General features: G+C 44.3%; 1 protein-coding gene across 1 annotated transcript in view; it reads left to right on the top strand.

Annotated features, from left to right (window-relative positions):
• The first annotated feature begins 4923 nt into the window (after positions 1-4923).
• The window catches only part of LOC310670687 (protein SSUH2 homolog), a 33672-nt gene continuing 14214 nt past the window's right edge, over positions 4924-24381 (top strand). Inside the window, exons 1-8 of the mRNA XM_083426354.1 lie at positions 4924-5323; positions 12739-12837; positions 14644-14725; positions 15844-15973; positions 17985-18045; positions 21793-21917; positions 22284-22346; positions 23172-23272. Of these exons, the coding sequence (XP_083282480.1) occupies positions 5242-5323; positions 12739-12837; positions 14644-14725; positions 15844-15973; positions 17985-18045; positions 21793-21917; positions 22284-22346; positions 23172-23272 (743 nt within the window). The 5' untranslated portion in view covers positions 4924-5241. The remainder of the gene's footprint in view (positions 5324-12738; positions 12838-14643; positions 14726-15843; positions 15974-17984; positions 18046-21792; positions 21918-22283; positions 22347-23171; positions 23273-24381) is intronic.

Below are 24381 nucleotides of genomic sequence, written 5' to 3'. Positions count from 1 at the left end.
ACAGGCAGGACACAGTTCTGAATGGAAGTAATGGACATAAACAACTTCATCTACCAACTGGAATGATGATATTATTATTATTATTATTATTATTATTATTATTATTCTTCTTCTTCCTTGTTAAATTTGCTTACTGCCAAAGATCACAGGGTGGCTCACAACATAAACATACAAAATGAGAACACAAAAGACATAATAAAAACAGCTGGGGCATCATTTTACCTGAACCTCATGACTTGAAAACTTTAGACATGTAGTCCATATATCAAAGCAACATGAACAAACAACAAACATGTATACCAGACCATTTACTGGTATCAAGCCTGGTATTTGCCACTGTTATCTCAGTTCACTCCAGAAGGAAATATTGCAACACCGTCTTGATAAAGCTCTCAATCCAATGTTTCCAAGACGCAGGGCTCTTTCCCTAGCTATTTTTATTTTTTGCTGTATTATTTTATTGTGCAACTGTAGTGTTTCCCTTTGCAAGTATTAAAGATTGTAATATGTTCTTCCCCCTCGGGATCTGATAAATTGATAACAATGTTATCAGAGTATTACAGGCTGTTTTGTTCTGTGTATATGGCATTATTAGCATGCATTTAAGGATGTGAGAATAACTGGGTAGTCAGGATTTGAAAGGACGGTGCAACTGAGATGATAGGCAGTACTACTAGAAAGCTGTATGAAGAAGATAACAATTTGGAATAAGAATCTAGGGAAAACCTGCAGGATGAGACTAAGGGCCCATCTAATCTGGCACCCTGCTCTCACAGTGGCCAACCAGATGTTTGGGGAAAGCCTGCAAGCAGGACACAAGCACAACAAACTCCTCTCCTGGAGTCTGTAACAACTGGTACAGTGGAACCTCAGTTGTCGAACATAATCCGTTCCAGAAGACCGTTCAACTTCCAAAACGTCTGTCAACCGAGGTGCTATGGGTGGTTGGCAATGTCAATGGAGAAACACGCCTCGGAAGCTGTTGGACTTCCGAGGTGCGTTCAGAAACGGAAGCAATTAATTGTGGGTTTTCGACGTTCCAAAACCGAAACGTTCGGTTTCTGAGATGCTTGAAAACCAAAGTTCAATTGTACTCAGAAGCATACTGCCTTCAACACTGGAAGCAGAACCTAGCCATCATGGTTAGTAGTCCTTCGAGGCCTTATCCTCCATGAATTTGTCTAAACCTCTTTTAAGGTCACTCAACATGGTGGCCATCATTACCTCTTGCAGAAGCAAATTCCATGGATGACCTATGTGCTGCGTGCAAAACTGCTTTCTTTTTGTCAGGTTCCATGATGCCACGCAGACTCACTCTGTCCAACAGACAGACTCAAATTGCCCGCACCTGAGCCCTTAACAACATTTCTGCACAACCTGCTCAAAGCAGTACACCCGGGTGGTGACTTTTCATTGCAACGGCAAGCAAGTGGAGGATATATAACCAGAGTGCCAAATCTTTTTAATGCATAGCTCCAAAGTGTGCTAATTTTATACAATTTTCTACAACAGATGTTAATCACAGTTCTGTAGGGGAAAATTTATGGGGGGGGGGGATTTTCATGACTCGTATCTGATAAACACCAAGATGAATTGTAGTGTCAAATCACTCCCCTGTGAGCACTATATTAGTCATGCATATTAATAGTGATGAATAGTTTAGGCTACGCTGCTGCAAAGTGCTGCTGCAACGAGCACCAGATGCTGTTATTTACTGAAATGCTCTGCGTGCGCTGGAGGCTGTTGTGATTTTTCTGGTGCAATTTCAGCATGAGAAATTGCATCTCTTTTTGCCAGTTTAAATTTACTGCCATTAGCAAGCCATTTTAGATTTCTAATTTTCCCTCCTTTTTATATATTCTTGGGTGGTGGTCGTGTTTAATTTATTGGCTCTTGCACAGAATTTTTTGGTTTCTCATATCTTATCAGAATAAGCCTGCCTTAAGGAAGAGAAGAAGATCCCAAACTGAAACCAAATGTTGCTTGAGCGCCCACAAGTATAACTGAGACATACCAGACAGGCAACACTTTTTCTTGGACTGGTTCATGCAGATTTACAGATCACTTACTTTGTCCACATTATGTCTACTTGGGAATGGGTGGAGAAACTGAACTGTAAACCAGGCTGTACATCAGGGATGGGGAATACTTTCTGGCCACGAGGCTAGATCCTTATCTCTTAACCCTTGGTGGGCCAAAGTTTTGTAGGCGGGCAGATGTCCTCTCCTACAGTGTTCCCACTCTTCTCCCTGGTGCTTTCAGGTTTCATGTTGATATTCCTTGGGACCCAACTGCTGCCGGTCTCCTTTCCCTTGCCTCGGCCTTCTGGATTGATTCTCCCACACATTGCCTTGGGTAGTCTTCTCCAAGAATGCTCTGTGTTTGACCTATCTGCTGTGGAATCTGAGCACCATCTCACCTGCTTCAGTTTGTTGTTGTTGTTTAGTCGTTTAGTCGTGTCTGACTCTTCGTGACCCCATGGACCAGAGCACGCCAGGCACTCCTGTCTTCCACTGCCTCCCGCAGTTTGGTCAAACTCATGCTGCTAGCTTCAAGAACACTGTCCAACCATCTCGTCCTCTGTCGTCCCCTTCTACTTGTGCCCTCCATCTTTCCCAACATCAGGGTCTTTTCCAGGGAGTCTTCTCTTCTCATGAGGTGGCCAAAGTATTGGAGCCTCAGCTTCACGATCTGTCCTTCTAGTGAGCACACACATTTAAGAAGCGAGAAGACTTCTAGTATTGTTTGTCCATGTTCACTATGCTCTGACCACAAACTTCGTAATTAGCCTGTTAGTGCCAAAATGGGGAAGATCATGCTCCACTCTGCCTTGTTTGCTTGGTCAAAAGATTTACTTCAGCAGAGCTTCCAAGGTGCTTTCCAGAAACACAAACAATGTCAACAAACTTTGGCTGACATTGACAACTGCTGGGCCTAGTTCTTGTCACCTCATCTCACAAAGGCGCAGGGCTGGAAAAGAAAGCAAAATGATCAAGGGACTTGAGTACACTATAAAGAGCAGAAAGACACATCTGAGAACTGTTTATGTTAGGAAAATAAGAACATAAAAAGATCCCTGCTGGGTTAGACCAAAGGCCCATCTAGTCCAGCTTCCTGTTCTCACAATGGCCAACTTGATTCCTGTGGGGAATGTGCAAGCAGACCCTGAGCACAACAGCACTCAGAAGGCTACTGCTTCTGATAATGGAAGTTGAACATAGCCCTCAGGATAAGTAGGCACAGATAGCCTTATCTTCCATGAGTTTGCCTCATCCTCTTTTAAAGCCAGCCAGCTTCACTGAAAGTCCTCAGGTTCTAGCGTTAGGAGAGAGGTAAGAAAAATTTGTCTCTATCCACTTTTTCCATGCCAGGCATAATTCTATAAATGGCTATCATATCGCCTCTTATTTCCCTTTTCTCTAAACTAAAAAGTCACAAATGCTGCAACTTTTCCTCGCGGGGAGGTTGAGCCACCCCCTTGACTATTTTGGTAGCCCTTTTCTGAACACCAGAAGACAGGCTCTATGAGGCGACCATGTCAGACAGCAGTCGATCGCTGGGGTAGGTGGGAGCAGTGGTGGCTGGTGCTCATTGGAACTGGTTCGTTAAGGGGCAGGGAGGCCAACAGTAGATGGCGCTAGAGCCAACTAATTCTAGTTTTGCCTCCATCCTCCTCCATGCTGAGTTCTACAATGGCAACACTGACACTAAGTGTCCTGAGGTGTCACTGAGCTCAAGAGTGGACTGGCAGGCTGAGATGGATGAAGAGAATGTGCCCCCTGCTCCTCCCTTACCTCCTAGCACTCCCTAGGTAATCCCACTGCCCCCAGGGCATCACCCACTTTGGCTAACCAGCAGCCCAAACAAAGTAGACAATACCCGATTAAAAAAATGAGGGCAAACACTCTATTCCAACAAGAATAAAAACAACAACATCTGGGGGGGGGGGGATGCCACAAACTGGGTAGCAGAGGAACAGAGGAAGCAACCAACAAACAGGAGTTGGAAGTTGTCAAGGAGCAAAATTTCTTAAGGGTAAATTTCCTAAGGGTAGTTCCAGATGGGTGTTTATAATGGGATGAGCTGGTCCATTAGGAAGTCACCTACCTGATGTCGTACACGTCCTTAATCTCTAGGGTTGCCATCTTTCGAACAGTGAAAATCCAGACAGAAAAGTTGCTGAGCCTTTTTGGCAAGGTTGTTGAGCTTTTAATAGCAAAATTGCAAAAGAATTGCAGTTTTTGAGCTATTTTAATGGAAAAACGGCACTGCTGACACGGGCTAACACACATCCGGATTTTCCTGGAAAATGTCTGGGAAATTCTGGACGTATGGTAACTCTGTTAGCCTCAGTGTTGCACTAATTTAACTCAGAAGGGAGGAGACAGCTAAAATCCATTAACTCTGCCATCCATTGCCTCTAGCGCCACCTACTGTTGGGCTCCCAATGGGGACCAGCCACCACTGAGAACGGTATACTCTTTGTGCATTTCTGTAAGCAGCATCTACATGACATTGTTGGCATCAAAATACCAGCCCCCATTTCCTCCATTTAATCAGGATTTACCTTTTCTAACTTGAAGAAGAAACCTGTTTCCAACAACCTGTTTTAGATAGTTGAGCAAGTAGATTTCAATGCTGAATCCCTGTCTGGAGGCAGCCACATCGCATTTAATGTTAAAGCACATTTATTATAATTATAGTATTGCTTTATTTGTAATTTTTTAATGACAGCTTGAAAGGTGGTTAAAAGTGCCTTTTTGAGTTTATTCCTCACCTGTGAAAATTCCTTTAAAGAAGCACTGTGACCATGCATTTCAAAGCACTTTTTCCCTCTCAAAGGATCATGGGAAGTGTAGTTTGTTAAGGGTGCCGGGAATTGTAGCCCTTTGGGGTAAAGTACAGTTCCCAGGATTCTTTTTTGGGGTGTGGGTGTGGGTGTGTTTTAAATGTACAGTGTGTATGCATCCTGTGTTTTAGGCAGAATGAGAAAGAGTAAAGTACAAAGATGAATTTTTTTACCCACAATCACATCCAACAGACAGTGAAAGAATGTATTTTTAGAATCGGGGGCAGGTATCAATGGGAGCTCTTAGCTTGTAGCCTGGACTTCATTTCAACAGAGACTGATGAATCACTTTACATACTTTTCTTCAGATTGTTTTATAAAGTGGGAGTGGTTCCAGGGGCGTGCATGGGATTTTTATCTGCTCCTAACACAGAATCCTCAGTAAACAATATATGTGGAAATTGTTGGAGTGGGACTTAGAGACTTCATCCTGCACCATGAGAATGGATCAGGGACAGAACGGAGACGAAGGCAGTAAGTAAACACAGTCACGCTGTTCAGTAAGCCTTGCAAAAGCAGGCAATTTGTCTAAAAGCATGCTTTGTTCTGGGAAGTCGTTCTTCAGAATCAACGGCTGTACACACTGTACATTTAAAGTCCCCCCCACAAGAATCTTGGGAATTGTAGTTTGCTAAGCATGCTGGGAACTGTAGCTTGGTTAGGGGTCAACTGCAGATCCCAGAGTTCTCTGGAGAATGGGGAAATTTGTTTTTGATGTATGGTGTGTTCATAGCCTTAGTCTCGGCTTTGAAGTACAATGTGTGGCTTGTGGTAAATAAATGCAGGTTTTCTGGTACAATCTGATGAAAAGTTGGCTAGTTGCAATTTCTTTCAGAAATGGGAGAGCAGGTAGAATAATACTGATATCTGGTTGAAAGCCCGGTGCATGGTTTCCCTGGATTTCTATTTGAGTTGGAGCCATTCATTGACTTTTCACTATCCTTTGAATTCTGCCTTGCTGTTGCTTTGCACTTTCTGACAGCAAGAGTCCATAGAAGGCGATTTGGGCTTAATGGTCATTTCTCTAACCCATAAGGGAATGATGTGTAATTAACACAAGCATCATTTAAAGCTACCTCCTGCTCTTGTTTTGCAGAAGGTTGTCAAATAGCCCTTTACAAGCAGGCTTAATAACCAAATCCCATTGCTAGTAAATGAATGCACTGGTTATTTTGATGCTGACATTAAATGGTTGTTTCAGAAAGAGTTGGTATTTCTGTCCAAGGGGATGTCATTCAGCAGCTTCATACATATAGTTAAAATCTAGTTGAGAACTTGGTTTAAAGGCTCCATTTTCCTCTGCTTCAGGGGCTTTGTCTGAAAAAAGAAACAAAAGAAAGCAATTTCCTAGTGTACTTAAAGAAGTATAAATGCCTTATTCCATTCAATTTAAAACTGATCTCTCTTCTAAGGGGAATTTCGTTTCATCTTGTCCCTTTACACATCTATGAATACATAAAAGACCATGTTTATCGGTACTCTGTTCCTGTAAAAAGGCTGTCCGTGTTTTGCCCCCTGGGATATAGTACAGGTCCCCATTTTGTTAGTGTAAATTATTAAAGTGGTCAACCCACAGGTTTTAATCCCTCCCATGGGATTCCAGAATTTAAATCTCTGAGTGGGAACTGGTAGATTCGTCTTGATACCAGTGTCCAAGCATTATAGATAGACAGAAAGTGCCAATTTCCTTCCTTTCTTCCTTCTTCTTCCTCTGAAACTATTCAGGTGAGGAGGGCTCTAAAAACCCACTGTGGTATAGTGGTTCGACTAGTGCTGGACTATGACTGGAGAGTAAGGTAAAGGTAAAGGTACCCCTGCCCGTACGGGCCAGTCGTGTCCGACTCTAGGGTTGTGCACCCATCTCACTTAAGAGGCCGGGGGCCAGGGCTGTCCGGAGACACTTCCGGGTCATGTGGCCAGCGTGACGAAGCTGCTCTGGCGAGCCAGCACCAGCGCAGCACACGGAAACGCCGTTTACCTTCCCGCTATAAAGCGGTACCTATTTATCTACTTGCACTTAGGGGTGCTTTCGAACTGCTAGGTGGGCAGGAGCTGGGACCAAAAGACGGGAGCTCACCCCACTGCGGGGATTCGAACCGCCGACCATGCGATCGGCAAGTCCTAGGCACTGAGGTTTTACCCACAGCGCCACCCGCGTCCCACCCATGACTGGAGAGACCAAAGGTCAAATCCCCACTGAGCCATGAAATTCCCTGGATGACTTTGGGTCAGTCACTGTGGGTTGCACCCAACATTAGTCCTACACAGAGTAGGTCCACTGAAATAATTTGGGACCATTAATATCAGTGGACCTACTCAACCAGCATTGGCTACAAGCCTATGTCTAACCTACCACACAGGGTAATTGCAAAAATACAATTAGGGAGCGCCATCGTACGCCATCTTGAAATGCTTCGAGGGAAGGCGGGGATGAATGTAGTAAAGAAATAGCCAATTGCTGCTATTCTCTAATGAGCACAAACAGATCAATGGTGGTATTGAGCATTATATTAAACACTCTTAAATATACCAGTAACAAGAGAATAGACCTCTATTATGGTCTGTTAGGAAAACAGCCTATTTTGAAAACCGGTGCCGGACAGACTGTTGCAGAGTAAATTAAGCACACAAGAGTGTCCCTGTTTTCATCTCTGAGATGTTGGAGAATATGAAAGTGGATGTGCAATTTGGGGCTGAGCTGTATTTGTCAAAGATGATCCATCACGGACACAGAAAAGCTATTGCAAGATTACAGTTATTACAGATCAAATCAGTAGTCCTAAGTGGGAAATGGGGAGGTATTTTTCTTGCAGAAAAGGAATGGCTGGCGTGACCTGAATATTATAGATCGGGGCAATTTATGTGATTTGCCTTTTTACATGCAGCACCTAGAAAATAAATGGCCTTAATCTTGTGAGGTAGTGCGCAAGATTGCAATGGCTACACATGCACGGTTTTGTTCCCTGGGCTGTCTCTTCTTCCAGAAACAAGCTGCTTTTTAAAAACTAGAAGAGTATAATTAATGGCAGCTCAGGGATTTGAGAAGGGTGGGGGAAATACTATGAAGACGTGTCTCATGCATATTGCTGGATTATATGGGCAATGTGCTTGAAATACTTGTTTACAGGGGGATATGATTATTATTTTATTTATAACTAAATTTTACCCCATTTCTTAAATGCAGTAAGATGTATGGGACAAACCTTGGAAATTTGACAAAGCATCAGAATAGATGATATTGGGGGCATTTTCTGAATTGTTCTGAGATGCCTTCTTCTACATCTTTGAGCCTGCTCAAACACCCACATGCAGGCAATTCAGCAGGCAGCTTACCTTAGTTTCTGATTGTTCCTGGTAACTCACTGGTCCTGTTTTCCTAGAGTGTGTCATTTGGTAAGATGCTGAGAATGTCTTATAAACATTGTGAATGAGAAGCAACATATTGAATATCTTAAGTTTTCAGCTCTTTCCCCTGTTCTCTAGAGGGGCATATGATGCTGCCACACTGCTGCAGCTCTTCCACCCCATTCCCCCCTAATAGCCACTCATCCATGCAACAGACGTTGCCAAAGTGCTAGACTTGCAATTGTTTTAGAATAAGTTCAACTGGATCCATACTGCTACAATTTTTAAAGACAGACAGACAGACACCCACCACGTTTCATATAAACAAGCAGAAAAGAGCATTCAGCAACTTGTATGCTTTAAGCAACATGCCACTTCACTCCTTTATTTTTCACTATTTATTCATTATTGCACCTCTATCCCACCCTTTTCTCCCAGGAGCTCAAGGTGGTATACTTGGTTATCCACGTACCATTTAATCCCCATGACGACTCTGTTAGGCAGGTTAGCCTGAGAGGCAGTGACTGGCCCAAGGTCACCCAGGTGAACTCCTTGGCCAAGTGGGGATCTGAACCCAGGTCCTAGTCCAACCCTGTAACAACTATACCACACAGACTCCTTGATTGTTATGGGCCTGAAGCTGGGTTCCCATGTACATCTGCCACACATAACATCATTTCTTTATTTTTTGCTCTGGATGTTGTATAACGATAATGAAGGGGGCAGTTTTCATTGACATACATAACGGCACAACAACTCTCAATATCTTCATGTGTTTCACCCAGAGTTAATGGAAATGAACCCTTTATTTCTTTGGGTTTTGACAGAGGTATCACACAACTGCGGTCAAATGCATATTATGAATAGATGTGAATACACCCTTTTCCATTGTCCAAGCACACCCAACTTCTTTGTTCCACTAACCTAGAACAAGGAGGCTGTATTTACACACTATTGTGACTTCCAACTGGATTGCTATAGCAACAAGTCTGTCTGCAAGTTGCAGACTACAAACAAGAACTATTTATAACTTTGTTATTTCTGGTTATTTACTATATCATTATTTTCAGGGCCGATATCTGGCACACATGAGCATATTCTTCCTTCTAAATTGACCTTTACTATGGCATTTACAAACTATATAGTGGTACCTCAGGTTAAGTACTTAATTCGTTCCAGAGGTCCATTCTTAACCTGAAACTGTTCTTAACCTGAAGCACCACTTTAGCTAATGGGGCTTCCTGCTGCTGCCGTGCCGCCGGAGCACGATTTCTATTCTTATCCTGAAGCAAAGTTCTCAACCTGAAGCACTATTTCTGGGTTAGCGGAGTCTGTAACCTGAAGCATATGTAACCTGAATCGTATGTAACCCGAGGTACCACTGTAGCTCACTTTCAAGGCAAGTTGGACACATTTGTGAGCATTGTTATACAACCAGCTTCAAACCAGTAGTTAAAGACCATAGAAGGAGGGGAGGGGAGGCTTAAAGAAAAATAAAACTCGAGTTCATCTTCTTTTGCTTAAATGTTGGAAATGGCACCTACTAAACCTGGCGATAATGAAGGTTAGAGCTGCAAAGCTGGCTCACTGATAGTAAATCAGGCCTGGATAGTGTGGTTTTAGCATTCATGGACTGTTATCATAGAATCATAGAATTGTAGAGTTGTAAGGGTCTATGTGTGTCATCTAGTCCAACCCCCTGCAATGCAGGAATCTTTCAGCCAATGTAGGGCTCCAGCCAATGACCCTGAAATTAAGTGTCTCATGTCCTACAAGTTCTCTATGCAGTTTTAATGTTGTTTTCTTCTCCAATTTTGGTCACTCTAGAGACCCTTCAGGTCTGAATAATGGGTTATTTAGTTAACAAATATGCATACTGCTAAATGTAAGAAATATCAAAGCGGTGTACAGTGGTACCTCGGGTTAAGAACTTAATTCATTCCGGAGGTCCGTTCTTAACCTGAAACTGTTCTTAACCAGAGGTACCACTTTAGCTAATGGGGCCTCCCTCTGCCACTGCGCCACAGCCACACAATTTCTGTTCTCATCCTGAACAAAGTTCTTAACTTGAAGCTCTATTTCTGGGTTAGCAAAGTCTGTAACCTGAAGCGTCTGTAACCTGAAGCATCTGTAACCCGAGGTACCACTGTATAAAATACAGATACACAACATAATAAAATAAAATCAATCTAAAACACAGCTTATATTCACAGTGGCTATCAGTAGGGTAGATCAGTAAAACTAATCAAGGAAACTCTGGGTGGCGGGGGTGGGGTGGCATTTAGCATGCACGGTAAATAGGCAACTGTCAGCACATGCCTAATTTCCAGGGGGAAAGTGTTGTTGTTGTTGTTGTTGTTAATTGAATTTGTTAGTTGCTTTATCCTGCCCAACCCAACCCAAAGCGACTTACAACCAACCAAACAGACAACCCCCACCCCCAGATACATTAAAACTAATAGGAGAGGAAATACATCCCACCCACTTCTGAAAGGCCACTGATGGTTAAAAACTAAAGGCTTGGTTATAAAGGAAAGTATTTACCTGGTGCCTGAAGACATATAATGATGGCACCAGGCAAGCCTCCCTGGGGAGAGCATTCCGCAGATGGGAAGCCATTGCAGAAAGGCCCTTGCATGCACAGGTGTTATGAGCCTGAGTACCAATGACCGAAAGATCACTCAGGATTGACAACACCATATTGTTCAAATCAGGCCACAACTTTATTTATTACAGATGTTAAGGGCTTGGCATAGGCATTGGGTTGTAACTGATATGGTTTGCTGAATGGTAGACCAAGGGGTCGAAAGAGTGCCAAGGAGGTCCTATGACATACATCAAATAGGTGCCACTATGCCAGGATCACTGGCTCAAGAAGTGCTATGGCCCTTGCCCAGGTGTCTGGAGAGAAGCACCTTCTCCAAGGTCCCTTTAAGAGGATACCCCATTCCCTTGGAGGGGCAGCAGAAGCTTACAACCTTCCCTCCGACCAGAACTAAGGTTTCTACCCAATGCCTTACCCTCCACACAAGCCGGTCCAAATTCTGGCTCGCCGCCAATCTACTCACAAGCAACATGTCAAATCGGCCAGGATATCCATAAGCCAAACATCATTCTCAGGTGCACAGAATCTGGCCTGTCGGTTTTGCAATGCCACATTCCTTTGGATGTAAGAAGTATGATTGTGTTACCACCCTCTGGACTTCCCATGGAAGGGGCACATGAAGAAGAGCCTCAGATGATGATTGCAGAGTCTGGAGTGGTTCATATGGGGAGAGCTGGTCTTGGAGGCATTGTGGTCCTGAGCCGCTGAAGGCTTTTGAGAAAACTTGTGCCACCACACTAAAGATGGATGGCAGGACTATGAAGCACCACCAGGACAACCTCATCAGAGAACTATGGCAGTCAAATGGCTATGGAGGGGAGAGGTGGTTTCTCAGTTAAATTTCTGTACAGACTCAGCTTGACCATTTCTACCAAAGAGCTCATAAATCTTGGTTATGTGTGGGATAGTACTACAGTCCCTTGATGAGCATTTGACAGGCCACAGTTCATAACTAGGGACATTCAGTACCAATACTGCTGAAGTAGCGCAGGCCTTTTCTCAACAGATTCTGGAAACAAGGTGGGCTACTAGCTCCCTCTTGCCCTGCTGGACTCAGAAAACCTGGAAGCAGTTCTGAGTCCACATTTATTTTTTTTAAGCAAGAGCAAAATTGATTTGATTAAAGGTTTTGGGTTCTTTTTTTTAAGCTATCAAAACCTCCCGCAGCATAACCTACTTGTGTTCTCTAGCCTAGTGCAAGCGTAGCTATTGTGGTTCCCTCCAGATGTTGATGGACTCCATCAGCTGCGGTCAACATGGGCAAGGGGTGATGGGTGTTGGTGTCAAAAGGTACCACTGGTCTAGTGAGATCATCTGTAATAAAGGAAGCTAGAAATTGCTTGTGTCCGGATCAATTCTTTTTTTGCCCTCTACCTCTAGACCACAGCATTGTATTAAAGCAAGAGAAATGGACTGGTGTATCATCTTATTTTTTTTCGTACGTAGAAGAATAGAGAGATTATTTTTGTCCTAGTGAATAATTGTGAATGCTTTCAGCAGAAAGGTCCACTTTATCAAATTGATGAATGATGTCATCAAGTCACTTTCCCCAGTGTTAGAATTGTACATTGTTAGCAAGTGGCATTTCCTGGAGCTTCTGCATGTATATATATTTTCTTGTATGGACCTTCAAAATGGCACAAAGCACTCTAGTGTGATGGTTACTGAGTGCATTGTTTCTGCATTAGGAATCATGAGCACCTATTGTTACAGCTCAGCAAAGGGCATATTTTTAGAAGAGCGCATGAATCAAAGAAACATCTGGTGCCCTAAGATTACTTTCAGGCAGTTCTAAACTCTTGCATTAAAAAGGCAATGACTGTTGCTAAAAAATAAAGTCTGAGACCATAGAATTCAGAACATATGATTACACAAAAAAGAAACCCAAAATACACAATAATTTGACTAAATATTCCACTCATATTTATGTCTAAAACAGCTACCCTGGAACTGGAATCAGAGCCTGAAAGTCCTTTAGCACCTCCTGCAGATCTGTTAGAGCCACTGGGTCATTATGAGTGGACTTTCCGAGATCTTGGTAAGTATGCATTGACATCATGGCCCCCATAGAAAAATATTGTTAAGTCGCTTTAAAATATTGCAAGCCACTCTGAGCTGCAGTGGCAAAGAAAGCAACTAATAAATTAAATAAATAAATAAGCAAATAAACAAACAATAGAATCTCAGCCTAAAGACTTTGGGGATCGATTCAGACTTGCCCTCTTGCAAATGGAGGCTCCTTCCATTCATGAAAGGGAGAGTCCCACTGAAGGAAAGGCAGGGCAACTTTCCACTGTTCCTGAAGGTCCCCCAATCCTTTGGAGCAGGTTTTCAGGGGATCCTGAGTTTTACAATGCAGAATCAGCAGCAACTATCTGCTCCCTCAAACAGAGAAGAGTTCTCCCTAGGACTAGTCTGGATTCAACCCAATCGATGCATTACTGCCAAAGAACAATACGTTATACAGTGGTACCTCGGGTTAAGTACTTAATTTATTCCGGAGGTCCGTTCTTAACCTGAAACTGTTCTTAACCTGAAGCACCACTTTAGCTAATGGGGCGTCCAGCTGTTGCCGCGCGATTTCTGTTCTCATCCTGAAGCAAAGTTCTTAACCTTAGGTACTATTTCTGGGTTAGCAGAGCCTGTAACCTGAAGCGTATGTAACCTGAAGCGTCTGTAACCCGAGGTACCACTGTAATGCAATGCAAGTTTCCACTTGCTCTGTGTCCCACATGCTTGGAATACCTAATATGCCCATGGAACACATGGTGATTCAGAGTGGGCCCTTCTCTGTCCCCACACCCGACAGCCTTTGAACAACAACTATTAGGTAAAGTTGATTTGATTCACCCCCTTGTTCCCCGGGTAGATCTTCACTCCCATGTTCCAAATGTAGATTTTTATTCCCCTTTGTTCCCAGTATAGACTGACATTCCCCCATTGTGTAGATCTTTGTTACCCACCTGCTCGTGATGTAGATCTTCCCTCACCTGGATGGCAGGAGGGGGTATCATTTTGTGGTTCACCTCAGGTGCCAAAATATCTTGGGCTGGCACTGTATGATGGAAGTACCCAAGGTTGCCTCCACAGAACATCTGTAACCATGGCCAATAGAACTCACCTAGCTGAAAATCTGTGCAGAAAACCCTTTCACTGACTATCAGCCGTAAGAGCTAGAGAAAGGTGGGATTCCATTTTCAGACAGAATATATATTTGACAGATAGATACTGCATGTTAAATACAGCAGTTAAAAATATGTATCAAGGTCTTTTCATATGTTTCCCTGGTTCATTTAGTTGCCAATGGCCAAAAGTTAGAAAGCAGAATGATGAGAAATATTATTATTGTTGTTGTTGTTTAGTCGTTTAGTCATGTCTGACTCCTCGTGACCCCATGGACCGGAGCACACCAGGCACTCCTGTCTTCCACTGCCTCTCGCAGTTTGGTCAAACTCATGCTGGTAGCTTTGAGAACACTATCCAACCATCACACCCTCTGTCGTCCCCTTGTCCTTGTGCCCTCCATCTTTCCCAACATCAGGGTCTTTTCCAGGGAGTCTCCTCTTCTCATGAGATGGCCAAAGTATTGGAGCCTCAGCTACAGGATCTGTCCTTCCACTGAGCACTCAGGGCTGATTTCCTTAAGAATGGAGAGGTTTGATCTTCTTGCAGTCCATGGGACTCTTCTTCTCCCCCTCCTCCTCCTCCTTCTTCTTCGCATCAGCTCTATGGGCGATTTTCCTTAGCTTTCAGGTTTTCACTGTTATCCCACCCCACCCGCTTTGTCAGCACCAGGAAATCATTGAAGATGAAGACTAATTCTTCTTTAAATTCTTCCATCTAGGCAGAAAAAAATTAGTTCCGCCTCCAGAGGTAATGCAAAAGTTTAGCGAACAGAGAAACAACCCAGTGTTTCTGCAATGCAGGTAAGAAATGTTTGTTTATTTTCCTTGTCTTGGAAAGCTGCCTTTCTAAGGTCCTAGCACTGGTATGAATCACAGCCCACGCCCTGCAAAAAAGGTGCAAGTACCCACAGACTGAATCTCCTGAGCCTATAGGATTGGGCCAAGCAAAAATTCTTTGGTGGCTGGTGCCTATTGAGATAGTTAGGGCAGAAGGCCAGCTGGCCAACAGTAGAGAGAGACATAAAATCATAGAATCGTAGAGTTGGAAGGGACCCCAAGGGTCAATTAGTTGAAAACCCTGCAATGCAAAGGCAATTAAAGGTTTTACTTGTTTCATTCCCACCCTCTACACTGCTGATCTCTAAAAGGATGAAGTGGAAGCTAAGTAGGAGGAAGTTCACAGCCAGGGCCACCCCTAGGCTAGTTGTAATAAAAAAGGCAGGCAGTTGGGATGCTGGCTTAAGGCAGACTGAGGTTTGCCCTAATGGACCACAGTGGGGAAGTTTGCACAAGGAACTTGCTACTCCATAGAGTCAGCCACTCCTCTCCCCCAACCACTACATTAAGCCCATGCTGTTTGCCTCTAGTCATTTTGTTCCAGGCAGCAATGGTCAGGTGGTTCGTGTGATGGCACTGTTTTGAGCAAAGTGCACAGAACCAGCTGCTGAGAATGGATGGGGCTTTCAAAACTCCATCGTTAGGATCCATTTGCCTCTACATAAAAGGAGCAAGATTATACGTGTCTGCGTGTTTCAGAGGTTTTGCGCTGCCTGTAATCTTTACAACGGGGCTGTCGAGAAAAGGCATATCAATATAATTTGACAGAGATAAGGAAACTGCAACCAGCCTAGAGCACAAGAATATTAGATAAGAACAGGCATGTTATTTAATAATTTGTTTTGGTTAACTTGAGGCTGGCAGTGATTTTTATTCCCCACCCATTCATTATTGTGTTATGGACACCGAGAGAGCCCTGACGGCAACGTCATAGAGGCCGTGTATCGCATCAAGAGATGTGATTGCCATTCACTTCTTCATTACACGTTTGCATTTTTGGAGTTCCCGAACGACTGCAACGGGTATTAAATTCATTTATGTATGGTTTAGAAACGAACATGTGCTGTGCCGTTAATCCACAGGATCCCAAGAATGACAGATGACATGGCCAGAAATGCGCTCTTCAGCTTTGTCAATTCCAAATGTTGCTATGGAAACAGAGCTGCAGGAGAGCTTGTCATTCAGGAACTGAAGCCGCAAACATTGTACAGGGTGAGTATCCCCAGATGCGCTTCCAACAGGTGTAAATTAGACAAGAGTTAGGGAAGGGAAGTGGCTTGATGCAGATAGTTAAGCACTCCAATCCGTCTGATTGATTTCAGTGGGACTTTCGCAGCATCTCATAGCTATAAATATTTACCAGGCACATGCTCTCCACTGAGGTCTCTTCCCTTTAATCTTCAGTGCGCAGGTTATTCAGTCTGCATTTGCTCAGAGGCATGCTTCCAGGAGCAGAGGGTGGGGCAGGGTGTTGCTTACCTGACCTGGCAGCAGAATTGCTTTTGCTTGTCAGGAATGGGAGTGGGAGGGGCAAGGCGGTGGGGAAGTCTGTGTTGTGCAAATGCACCCGCTGGAACAACATGCTGGCTCCATTGATGTGTTTGCACAGCTCCAGCCACCCTGGCATCTTGATCCTCCCACTCTCCCTCTTGGTAAGCAGGAGCAATTGTGCTGCCAGGAGGCCAGGTAAGCACTGCTGCCCCACCCTGCCCCCACTGCTGCAACCTCTTAATGGTTATTTCATATACCCGAGGGCCAGGACGGGCCCAAGGCATTTTGGCACCGGAGGCGAACCACAAAATGGTGCCCCTCACCCTGTGTCAGGATGTAAAGTCAGTTGGAGTCAGGTGTAAAGGTAAAGATAAAGGGACCCCTGACCATTAGATCCAGTCATGGACAACTCTGGGGTTGCGGCGCTCATCTCGCTTTATTGGCCGATGGAGCTGGCGTACAGCTTCCAGGTCATGTGGCCAGCATCACTAAGCTGCTTCTGGCGAACCAGAGCAGCGAACGGAAACACTGTTTACCTTCCTGCCGGAGTGGTACCTATTTATCTACTTATACTTAGACGTGCTTTCAAACTGCTAGGTTGGCAGGAGCAGGAGCCGAGCAACGGGAGCTCACCCCGTCGTGGGGATTCGAACCTCCAACCTTCTGATCAGCAAGCCCTAGGCTCTGTGGTTTAACCCACAGCGCCACCTGCGTCCCTATGGAGTCAGTTGTAGGTCAGCAATAAAACAATAAATCAACCAAGGCCAGTGACTCTTTATTCAAGGAAACAAATTGCAGCTCCAGCCCAGTGGTCTCAGCAACCCTTTCCTGGGCCTCTTGCCCTGATGAAGCAGTTGCGAGGGCGGAAAGTCCCCACCTTTCTAGTGCTGACTAGGACTCTTCCTCTCCAAGCTGCGTCTGGGCACAACCATCCTCTGCTCTGGCCTCTTCATTTCTCAGTGTGTTCTACAATCCCAGGGGGAAGGGGAGCTGGATGCAGCAGGAGGGGAGACTCCCTGGCTTCTTCTGCAGCAGGCCTCTCTGCCTCTTGGCCCCACTCCCTACAGCCCCCGCTGCTACCTCTGAGTCTGAACCATGCTCTGTCACAGCCTCTTCCTGCTCACTAAGTCCTGTTACCTCTTCAGCTTCCGACACACCCTCCTCCCAGTCTGCTCCCTCTGACCACTCATCATCGTCCCACCACAAATCCTCTGGCTCTGAGCCTTCTTCCCCTGGGGGTTCCTCAGCTGGTGCCTCCCACCATTCCTCTGCATCCAGCCACTTGGTGGATCCTGCTGCTGAGGCAGTCACCTCATTTTGCCTCATGGGTGGGCCACTCTTGCCGAGACCTAAGTCTCATAAATAAAAACTGGTTCATGTACATGAATCTTGGTGACCAGTGGCACAAACTGAACATGCCAAATTTGGTTTGTGAGAGGCTGAGATTACTTTATTGTTGTGAGATGACTAAGAATACGAGGAACAGGAGGGCAATGAAGCAGAGATATGATGAAGCAGAGAGGTGGGGAGAAATCAGCTTCTTGTTCAATTACTTTCAGGAGTTGTGGCATGGCAGGCCACTGGTCCATCACAGACTACCATCTCAAAATGTCCCCAGACAACTCTACTTGCTGAGCAGGGCTTAAAGTGAACAAAATATTTCCTATTTACTTTCAGTGATAATTACAGTTTCTAGTAATTGCATTTAATTACAATATTTATTTCTCCACAGTATCGGCTGGAAACCTTTACTGAAACAAGATTATGTGAATGGACTTTTGAGCCTTATACCAGTGAGTAATTTTCATGAATAGTGAATCATCCATTTTGATTGCAGTTGTGTCATTGTAATCCAATGTAATTTGTCACCTAATCATGCTTTGTACAGAGCCCTAAAAAATCTAGCTTCATTTTACTTACAACCATTCTGTCATAACTGATAGTGAGCACACAGCCACATGGATGGCTGATTCCCTGTAACACCTGTCCATGAAATCAGGAGAATTTGTTCACACTTTAAGCGAACCTACCACACCCACAGAATCAATATATGAATCAAAACAACTTCTCCTTCAAAATCCAAACTATTTGTAATGTAATTCTCCAGTAAAAGAATGTGCACAGAAATGTGCATAATAGTGAAAAAATGAAAATAACATACAAAATGCATGCAATTAAGGGAGAATTCCTTGCAGAAAAATACACACACTAGGCTGTGGTTTTTCAACGTGATGCCCATGGGTATCATGGGGCCTGCAAAGGGCTTCAGTGGTGCCCTCAAGCTTGGGAGGCAGACTCAGGGATTTCTTTTCTTTTTTCTTTTTAAAAAGGAAGTCCTAGAAATAAAGCTATGAAGCAAAATGTGCAATTATCCTTCTAAGTGATTTCTGGAAATAAGTAAGCCTGGTTGCTTCTACCTGTCAGTGTTTTCAGCCAAGTCAGAGCTGTCATTGATAAGTGAGGTGTGTGAACACCAGGCAACAGGAACCCCTGGGTTCCCAAAGAGCTTATGTTTACCTCTTCCCTTTGTGTGTTCAGACCTTTAAACCTTCCCCTTAAATAAATTCAGACAAGACTCAAATTTTGGTTTGGTTTTTGGCAGAATTTAGGCCACAACTTTATTGATTACAGCAAGTGAGTGGTTGCATAGGCTCTGGTTCAACTAGCTCCCTGCACCCTTGCAGGCAGCGCTGACCCAGGGCACCAGCATAGGTCAGCCTAGGGTGAACACCTGGATAAGCGGAAAGTCGGGAACAGGCTATGTCCACCAACCAAATGTCCCCCTGGACTCAGGCACGGGCACAACCCCCTCTCAGAGGTTGACCAAACCATTGAGTCCCTGGATTCCTTTAACAGAATACCCTTCATATAGGGATGGCGAGAGTGTTCCCCCATCCCTATCACCTGAACCAGAGCCTATCCGCAACCTTACAAGTTGTGATGATTTGCTACATGGCAGGTGAAACCCAAATGGCAACAGCCAATCAGCCAAGTGGGGATATTCCTGCCGTGCCCCAGTCCCAACGACAGACGACACAAGGCGGCATAGCAAGGTCAAACGCAACAAGCCCTGAAAGTAGGGAGAGGTGGGCGGGTGTTCCGATGCACAAACCGAAAGAGGAAGCTCTGAGTCCCTTGATCCGTTTAGGCTGAGTCCCATTGGCCTGATTAAACCCAGTATCAAGGGACCTACCAACTGGGTGCTGTGGCTATCCAAACGTACCCACCCACAGCACAGGGTTTGGTTGCCAGGTCTCACCACAACACATGCTCTCTTTTAGGGAGGACCCGATTTAGTGCACTTTTCCTGCATCTGTCTTGCTTTCTAGTAGTCCTTGGAATTTCCATACTTCGCCTTTCCATTCTTCCTAGCAACCAGGATGTGTTTTTTTCCTGTGAAGGGTTCATCTGAGATCAGGTATAGTGGTGCCTCGCAAGACAAAATTAATTCGTTCTGCGAGTTTTTTCGTCTTGTGAATTTTTTCATCTTTCTTGTGTATTGACGGTTTCCCATAGGAATGCATTGGCGGTTTTAAAAAAAAGGCGCAAGACGTTTTCGTCTTGCGAAGCAAGCCCATAGGGAAATCCGTCTTGCGAAGCAACTTAGAAAACGAAAAACTCTTTCGTCTTGCGAGTTTTTTGTCTTGCGAGGCATTCGTCTTGTGAGGTACCACTGTACTCCCTAAAATTTACTGTTTGCAGAATAAGTGGGAAGTGAATGTTAAGCAATCCCCTCCCCCAATGGCACATGCAAAACGTGATAACTTTGCAGAGAAGCTTATACAGTGGTACCTCGGGTTACAAACGCTTCGGGTTACTCCGCTAACCCAGAAGTAGTTGCTCCAGGTTGCAAACTTTGCCCCAGGATGGTGGCGCTGCGGCAGCCGGAGGCCCGTTAGCGAAAGCATGCCTCAGGTTAAGAACGGTTTCGGGTTAAGAACGGACCTCCAGAACAAATTAAGTTTGTAACCTGAGGTACCACTGTACAGATATCCTGCTGTGCGGGAATTGATGTCCGGGCACGCTTTAAGAATTCACTGCACAACTTACAGTACAGTGGTATACATGTCTACTTCAGAAGTTAGATGAGTCCTGCTCTTTGACACCAGAAATTTAACAGACAGTCTGAATGCTGTTAACACTTCCAAAATAATCAACAGAGGGCAAAGGGAAACTGGTATCTCATATGCCAATCAATATATCTCTAAATATTTCAGAAGCTGATGATTCTTGCCTCTCAGACAGATTGCTTCCATGCCACTAACATTTCATAAAGCATTCAGTTTTTGTTCATTTTGTGCATAATATGTTCCTTCATATCAGTGCTTTTTTCCTGGAGGTACGCTGGGGTACGCATACCCCTAAACATTTTGTGAATATTTGTACTTTTGTTCATTTACTGTATTTAATTTTCCTGATTTGAGCTATAAAACGGTGATTTTCTTGAGTCAAAATGAGAGTAACCCTAAGCATTTTTTTTTTTTTTTTAGAAAAAAGCACTTCTTCATATGATTGTCAGATCATTTGAACTTTGACTCAGCACAGAAAAGTTCCCAGTTACTTTAGGAAAAGGCCTTTCCTTCAAGTTATCACGGGCTCACAAAAGAACCCAAAGTTAAAAGAAAAAAGGTTGCTTGTACTATCAGTGTTATAAAGGTGAAGTGTAATGGCTTTCCTGGAAAAGTAATAAACTCCTACTAAAGTGATTGGCATGGCCTGTTGTACAAAGCAGTTGAGAGTTGCTGAAGAGAGCTGAAAGGTTCTCTTTACTAACTTCATCCCCCTCCCCAGTTTTGTGGGGGCTTTGTGATGTCTTTGGGTAGCTGGAGGCAGCCATTCTTGCTATTCAAAAAGGCAACTCTTCTCTAGAAACTTATTGCAAAGTGTGAAATACCACAGTGCCTGTCAAGGAGCTCAGACAAACATCCCTGGAAAGAATGAATTCACTTATTGATCCAAAGGAGCAGTCTGGACAAAGAAACTGCACAGATAATCTCTGCACAACTTGATGAACCCCTAGAAAACTTGAACATTATATCTGGATCTTGGGCCCACTAGACAAATGTAACTCAGCATGGAAAAAAGATAGCTATTGAATAGCTAGCTGTATTATCTATTTCAACTGCTTGGCAGGGGTTCCTGCTTGGCAGGGGGTTGGACTCGATGGCCCCGGTGGTCTCTTCCAACTCTATGATTCTATGATTCTATTCTAACTAAGAACTCTTTCGATAATTTAGTTTAATGGATATATTAATCAAGGATCTAAAATGCGGAACTATATATTCACATGGTACTCAATTTTTAGTCATATTAAGCAAAGTTTTTTCAAAATAATTCTAGTATTCCCTCTAATTATAATAAGAAGGGTGAGCAGCAATATGCTGATCAGGGCGAAGCAAAACAAGACCCCCTGTAAACAAAGCAGAGATTTCTCTGTTCCATCTACTATTTGATTTCAATGGGCTTAAGTGGTGTTTGGGTTCGGATTATGGTCTCTAGGCTTGCTAAAATATTGTGTTTATGTTGTTTCTTTCTATCAGATATGTTGGTAGATGGGCCACAAAATGGCACATCTCCTCAACCATGGGATATTAAAGTCCAAGTTCCACAGATGTTTCAGGAAGATACAAAAAAGTTTCGCATTCCTCACTCTTCTTTAGTAAAGGTAATTTGTCAATCATGGGTTGAAAATCAAGCATTGTCACATTATTATACCTCAGTTATGCTGGTTTCTTGATCTGCTTTATCACAGAGCTCTGTGATGGTTAATATTTTGTAGGCAGTTTTCATTTATGTACCTTCGCTTTCATTTGCCGTAGGTAAAACATTCTGTTGCCCTTGGTAGTTCAGTTTTGCTGCCACAGTCATTCCCTTGAGCTAAATGAGACTTACCTCTGAGTAGACATGGATAGGATTGCACTGTTCTGCTTCCCCAGTTAAGGCACCACCATTCATTTTGTTTAAGACAATGGCATGCAATTGCTGGAAATACTTGGCAGAAATCTGTATTTGTGCACCATTTATATTTCAGGAATGCCACAAGTGTCATGGTCGTGGCCGATACAAATGCAGTGGGTGTCATGGTGCCGGCAGAGTGAGTATTGCCTGTGTCCTCTCCAGTTCAATTCCTTCTTTCTTCTGTGTTCTCAGTGTTATCACTTGTGCCACTTGTACAGCAATCCTATTTAGTCATTTCATGTTGTAATCTGTGTTGAAAAATCCATATATACACCAGAAGGAAAGCAGTGCCTTGCATACTTAAAAATACCAAATGTTTTGGGGAATGGCATGTTCAGGCAGACATTTCTGACATTTGGGGGAAAGCTGTTACTTCTAGAATCGCATAGCTATCAACTTACAGATTTGAAAATAAGGGACCAGCAGCCTTGAAAATAAGGGATCAGCAGCCAAAATAAGGGATTTTCCGAGCACAGGTATGTTCAACTTCTGAGCCCCTCTGAGCCAAAGGCAGAAAGCCCAGCCAGCAGTCAAACGAAGCCTCAAGCAGTGGTTCCCACAGCACAGCAACCCGGCAAAGGGGATGCAGCAAGGGAAACCACCGTCACCTCTCCGCTGGGAAGCGCTGAGCAAAGGCGAGTCCCCAGGCAACGCGGCTGATTTGATTGGCACAAGGCATGCAAGCTCCACCCCCCAGTCGTTCTTAGACTCCTTATTGGGTGAGCAATGCAGCCAAGCAACACAGTTGGAGCCTCCCTCCTCCCTGGCTGGCAGGGAGGGAGGGAGGGAGAGGAGATGCTTCCTTTGAAACCTGGGAAATTTAAGGGACATCATCAATAAGGGACAGCAGCAGGAGACAGCACTGGGGTAAGGGACTTTCCCACCAAATAAGGGACGGTTGCCAGCTATGGAGAATCGTGTAATCTGTTCTGTTGTTGTTGTTGTTGTGGTGCACCTTTAGATGAGGTGTGTGACATGCAGTGGAGCCAGACATAAAGCAAAAGCGAAACACCTGAAACATCAAAAGCGATGCCAGATGTGTTCAGGTAGCGGACGTAAGAGGTAAGTTTTTTGAGGTGGGATATTCTCTCTCTCTCTCTCTCTCTCTCTGATAGATACTACTTTACTTATTAAATACTTAGGATAATTTCTGCCAACACCAAAGGAACTTAAGAATTAAATAAATCAAGGGAGTCCTACTATAAAACGATAAATCCCAATCCAAAAGTAAAGGCATACACACATACGTATATCTACCGCAGGAGCTCTTAGAGGCTTTTCCTGCAGTGATTGCCCCATTAGCCGAACCATCGATTACCTGAAAGGAAGAGCTGACATGAAAGGGAGGCTTGACTGTGTTGCCATGGTGACAGAGATGCTTCTTTCCATGCAAGGAAGGCTGGCCGAATTGGGGTGAGGGGTAGGTGTGCTGCGATCCCACCCACAGCTGGTTATTCATAAGCTAAGGAGGGCTGCCCACAGAAGCTTTCTAACCCAGAAAGAGAAGAGAAGGAATGAGGATGATTTCATGCCCTCTGCTCAGCCGAGGCATGGTTGTCCTCCTCCTCATTTAATCCCCATAGCAACCCTGTTAGGTAGGTAAGGCTAAGAGGAAGTCATTGCCCCTAGGTCACCCAGTTAGCTTTATGGCTGGGTGGGATTGGAACTCTGATCTCGCAGGTCCTAGTCTCACACTGTGACCACTGTTCCACACTGGCATACAGGGAAATAAAGAAACGGTGAGCACCTCTGCATGCTGGCCATGTTTTTGTGGTGGCAATATGTAGGCAAGATCTCCCTACGGCTCAATGGACCCATCAAATGCATTGCTAGACATGCAGGTACTGCATATATGGGATGGCCTACAGGTACCTCCTAGGTGTGAGCCCAGCAGTCCCATGACTCCCCAGTGTAGTGGTTAAGAGCAGTGGTCTCGTAATCTGGTGAACTGGGTTTGACCCCCCCCCCCACATGCAGCTGCTGGGTGACCTTGGGCTAGTCAAACTTCTCTGAAGTCTCTCAGCCCCACTCACCTCACAGAGTGTTTGTTGTGGGGGAGGAAGGGAAAGGAGATTGTTAGCCACTTTGAGACTCCTTAGGGTAGTGATAAAGTGGGATATCAAATCCAAACTCCTCCTCCTCCTCCTCCTCCTCCTCTTTTGCTTCTGCTT

This window comes from Podarcis tiliguerta (assembly GCF_965153285.1).
Source record: "Podarcis tiliguerta genome assembly, chromosome: 2".
NCBI lineage: Eukaryota > Metazoa > Chordata > Lepidosauria > Squamata > Lacertidae > Podarcis > Podarcis tiliguerta.
The sequence above is the reverse complement of the archived record's forward strand: the minus strand, read 5'-3'. Positions and strand labels throughout refer to the sequence as shown.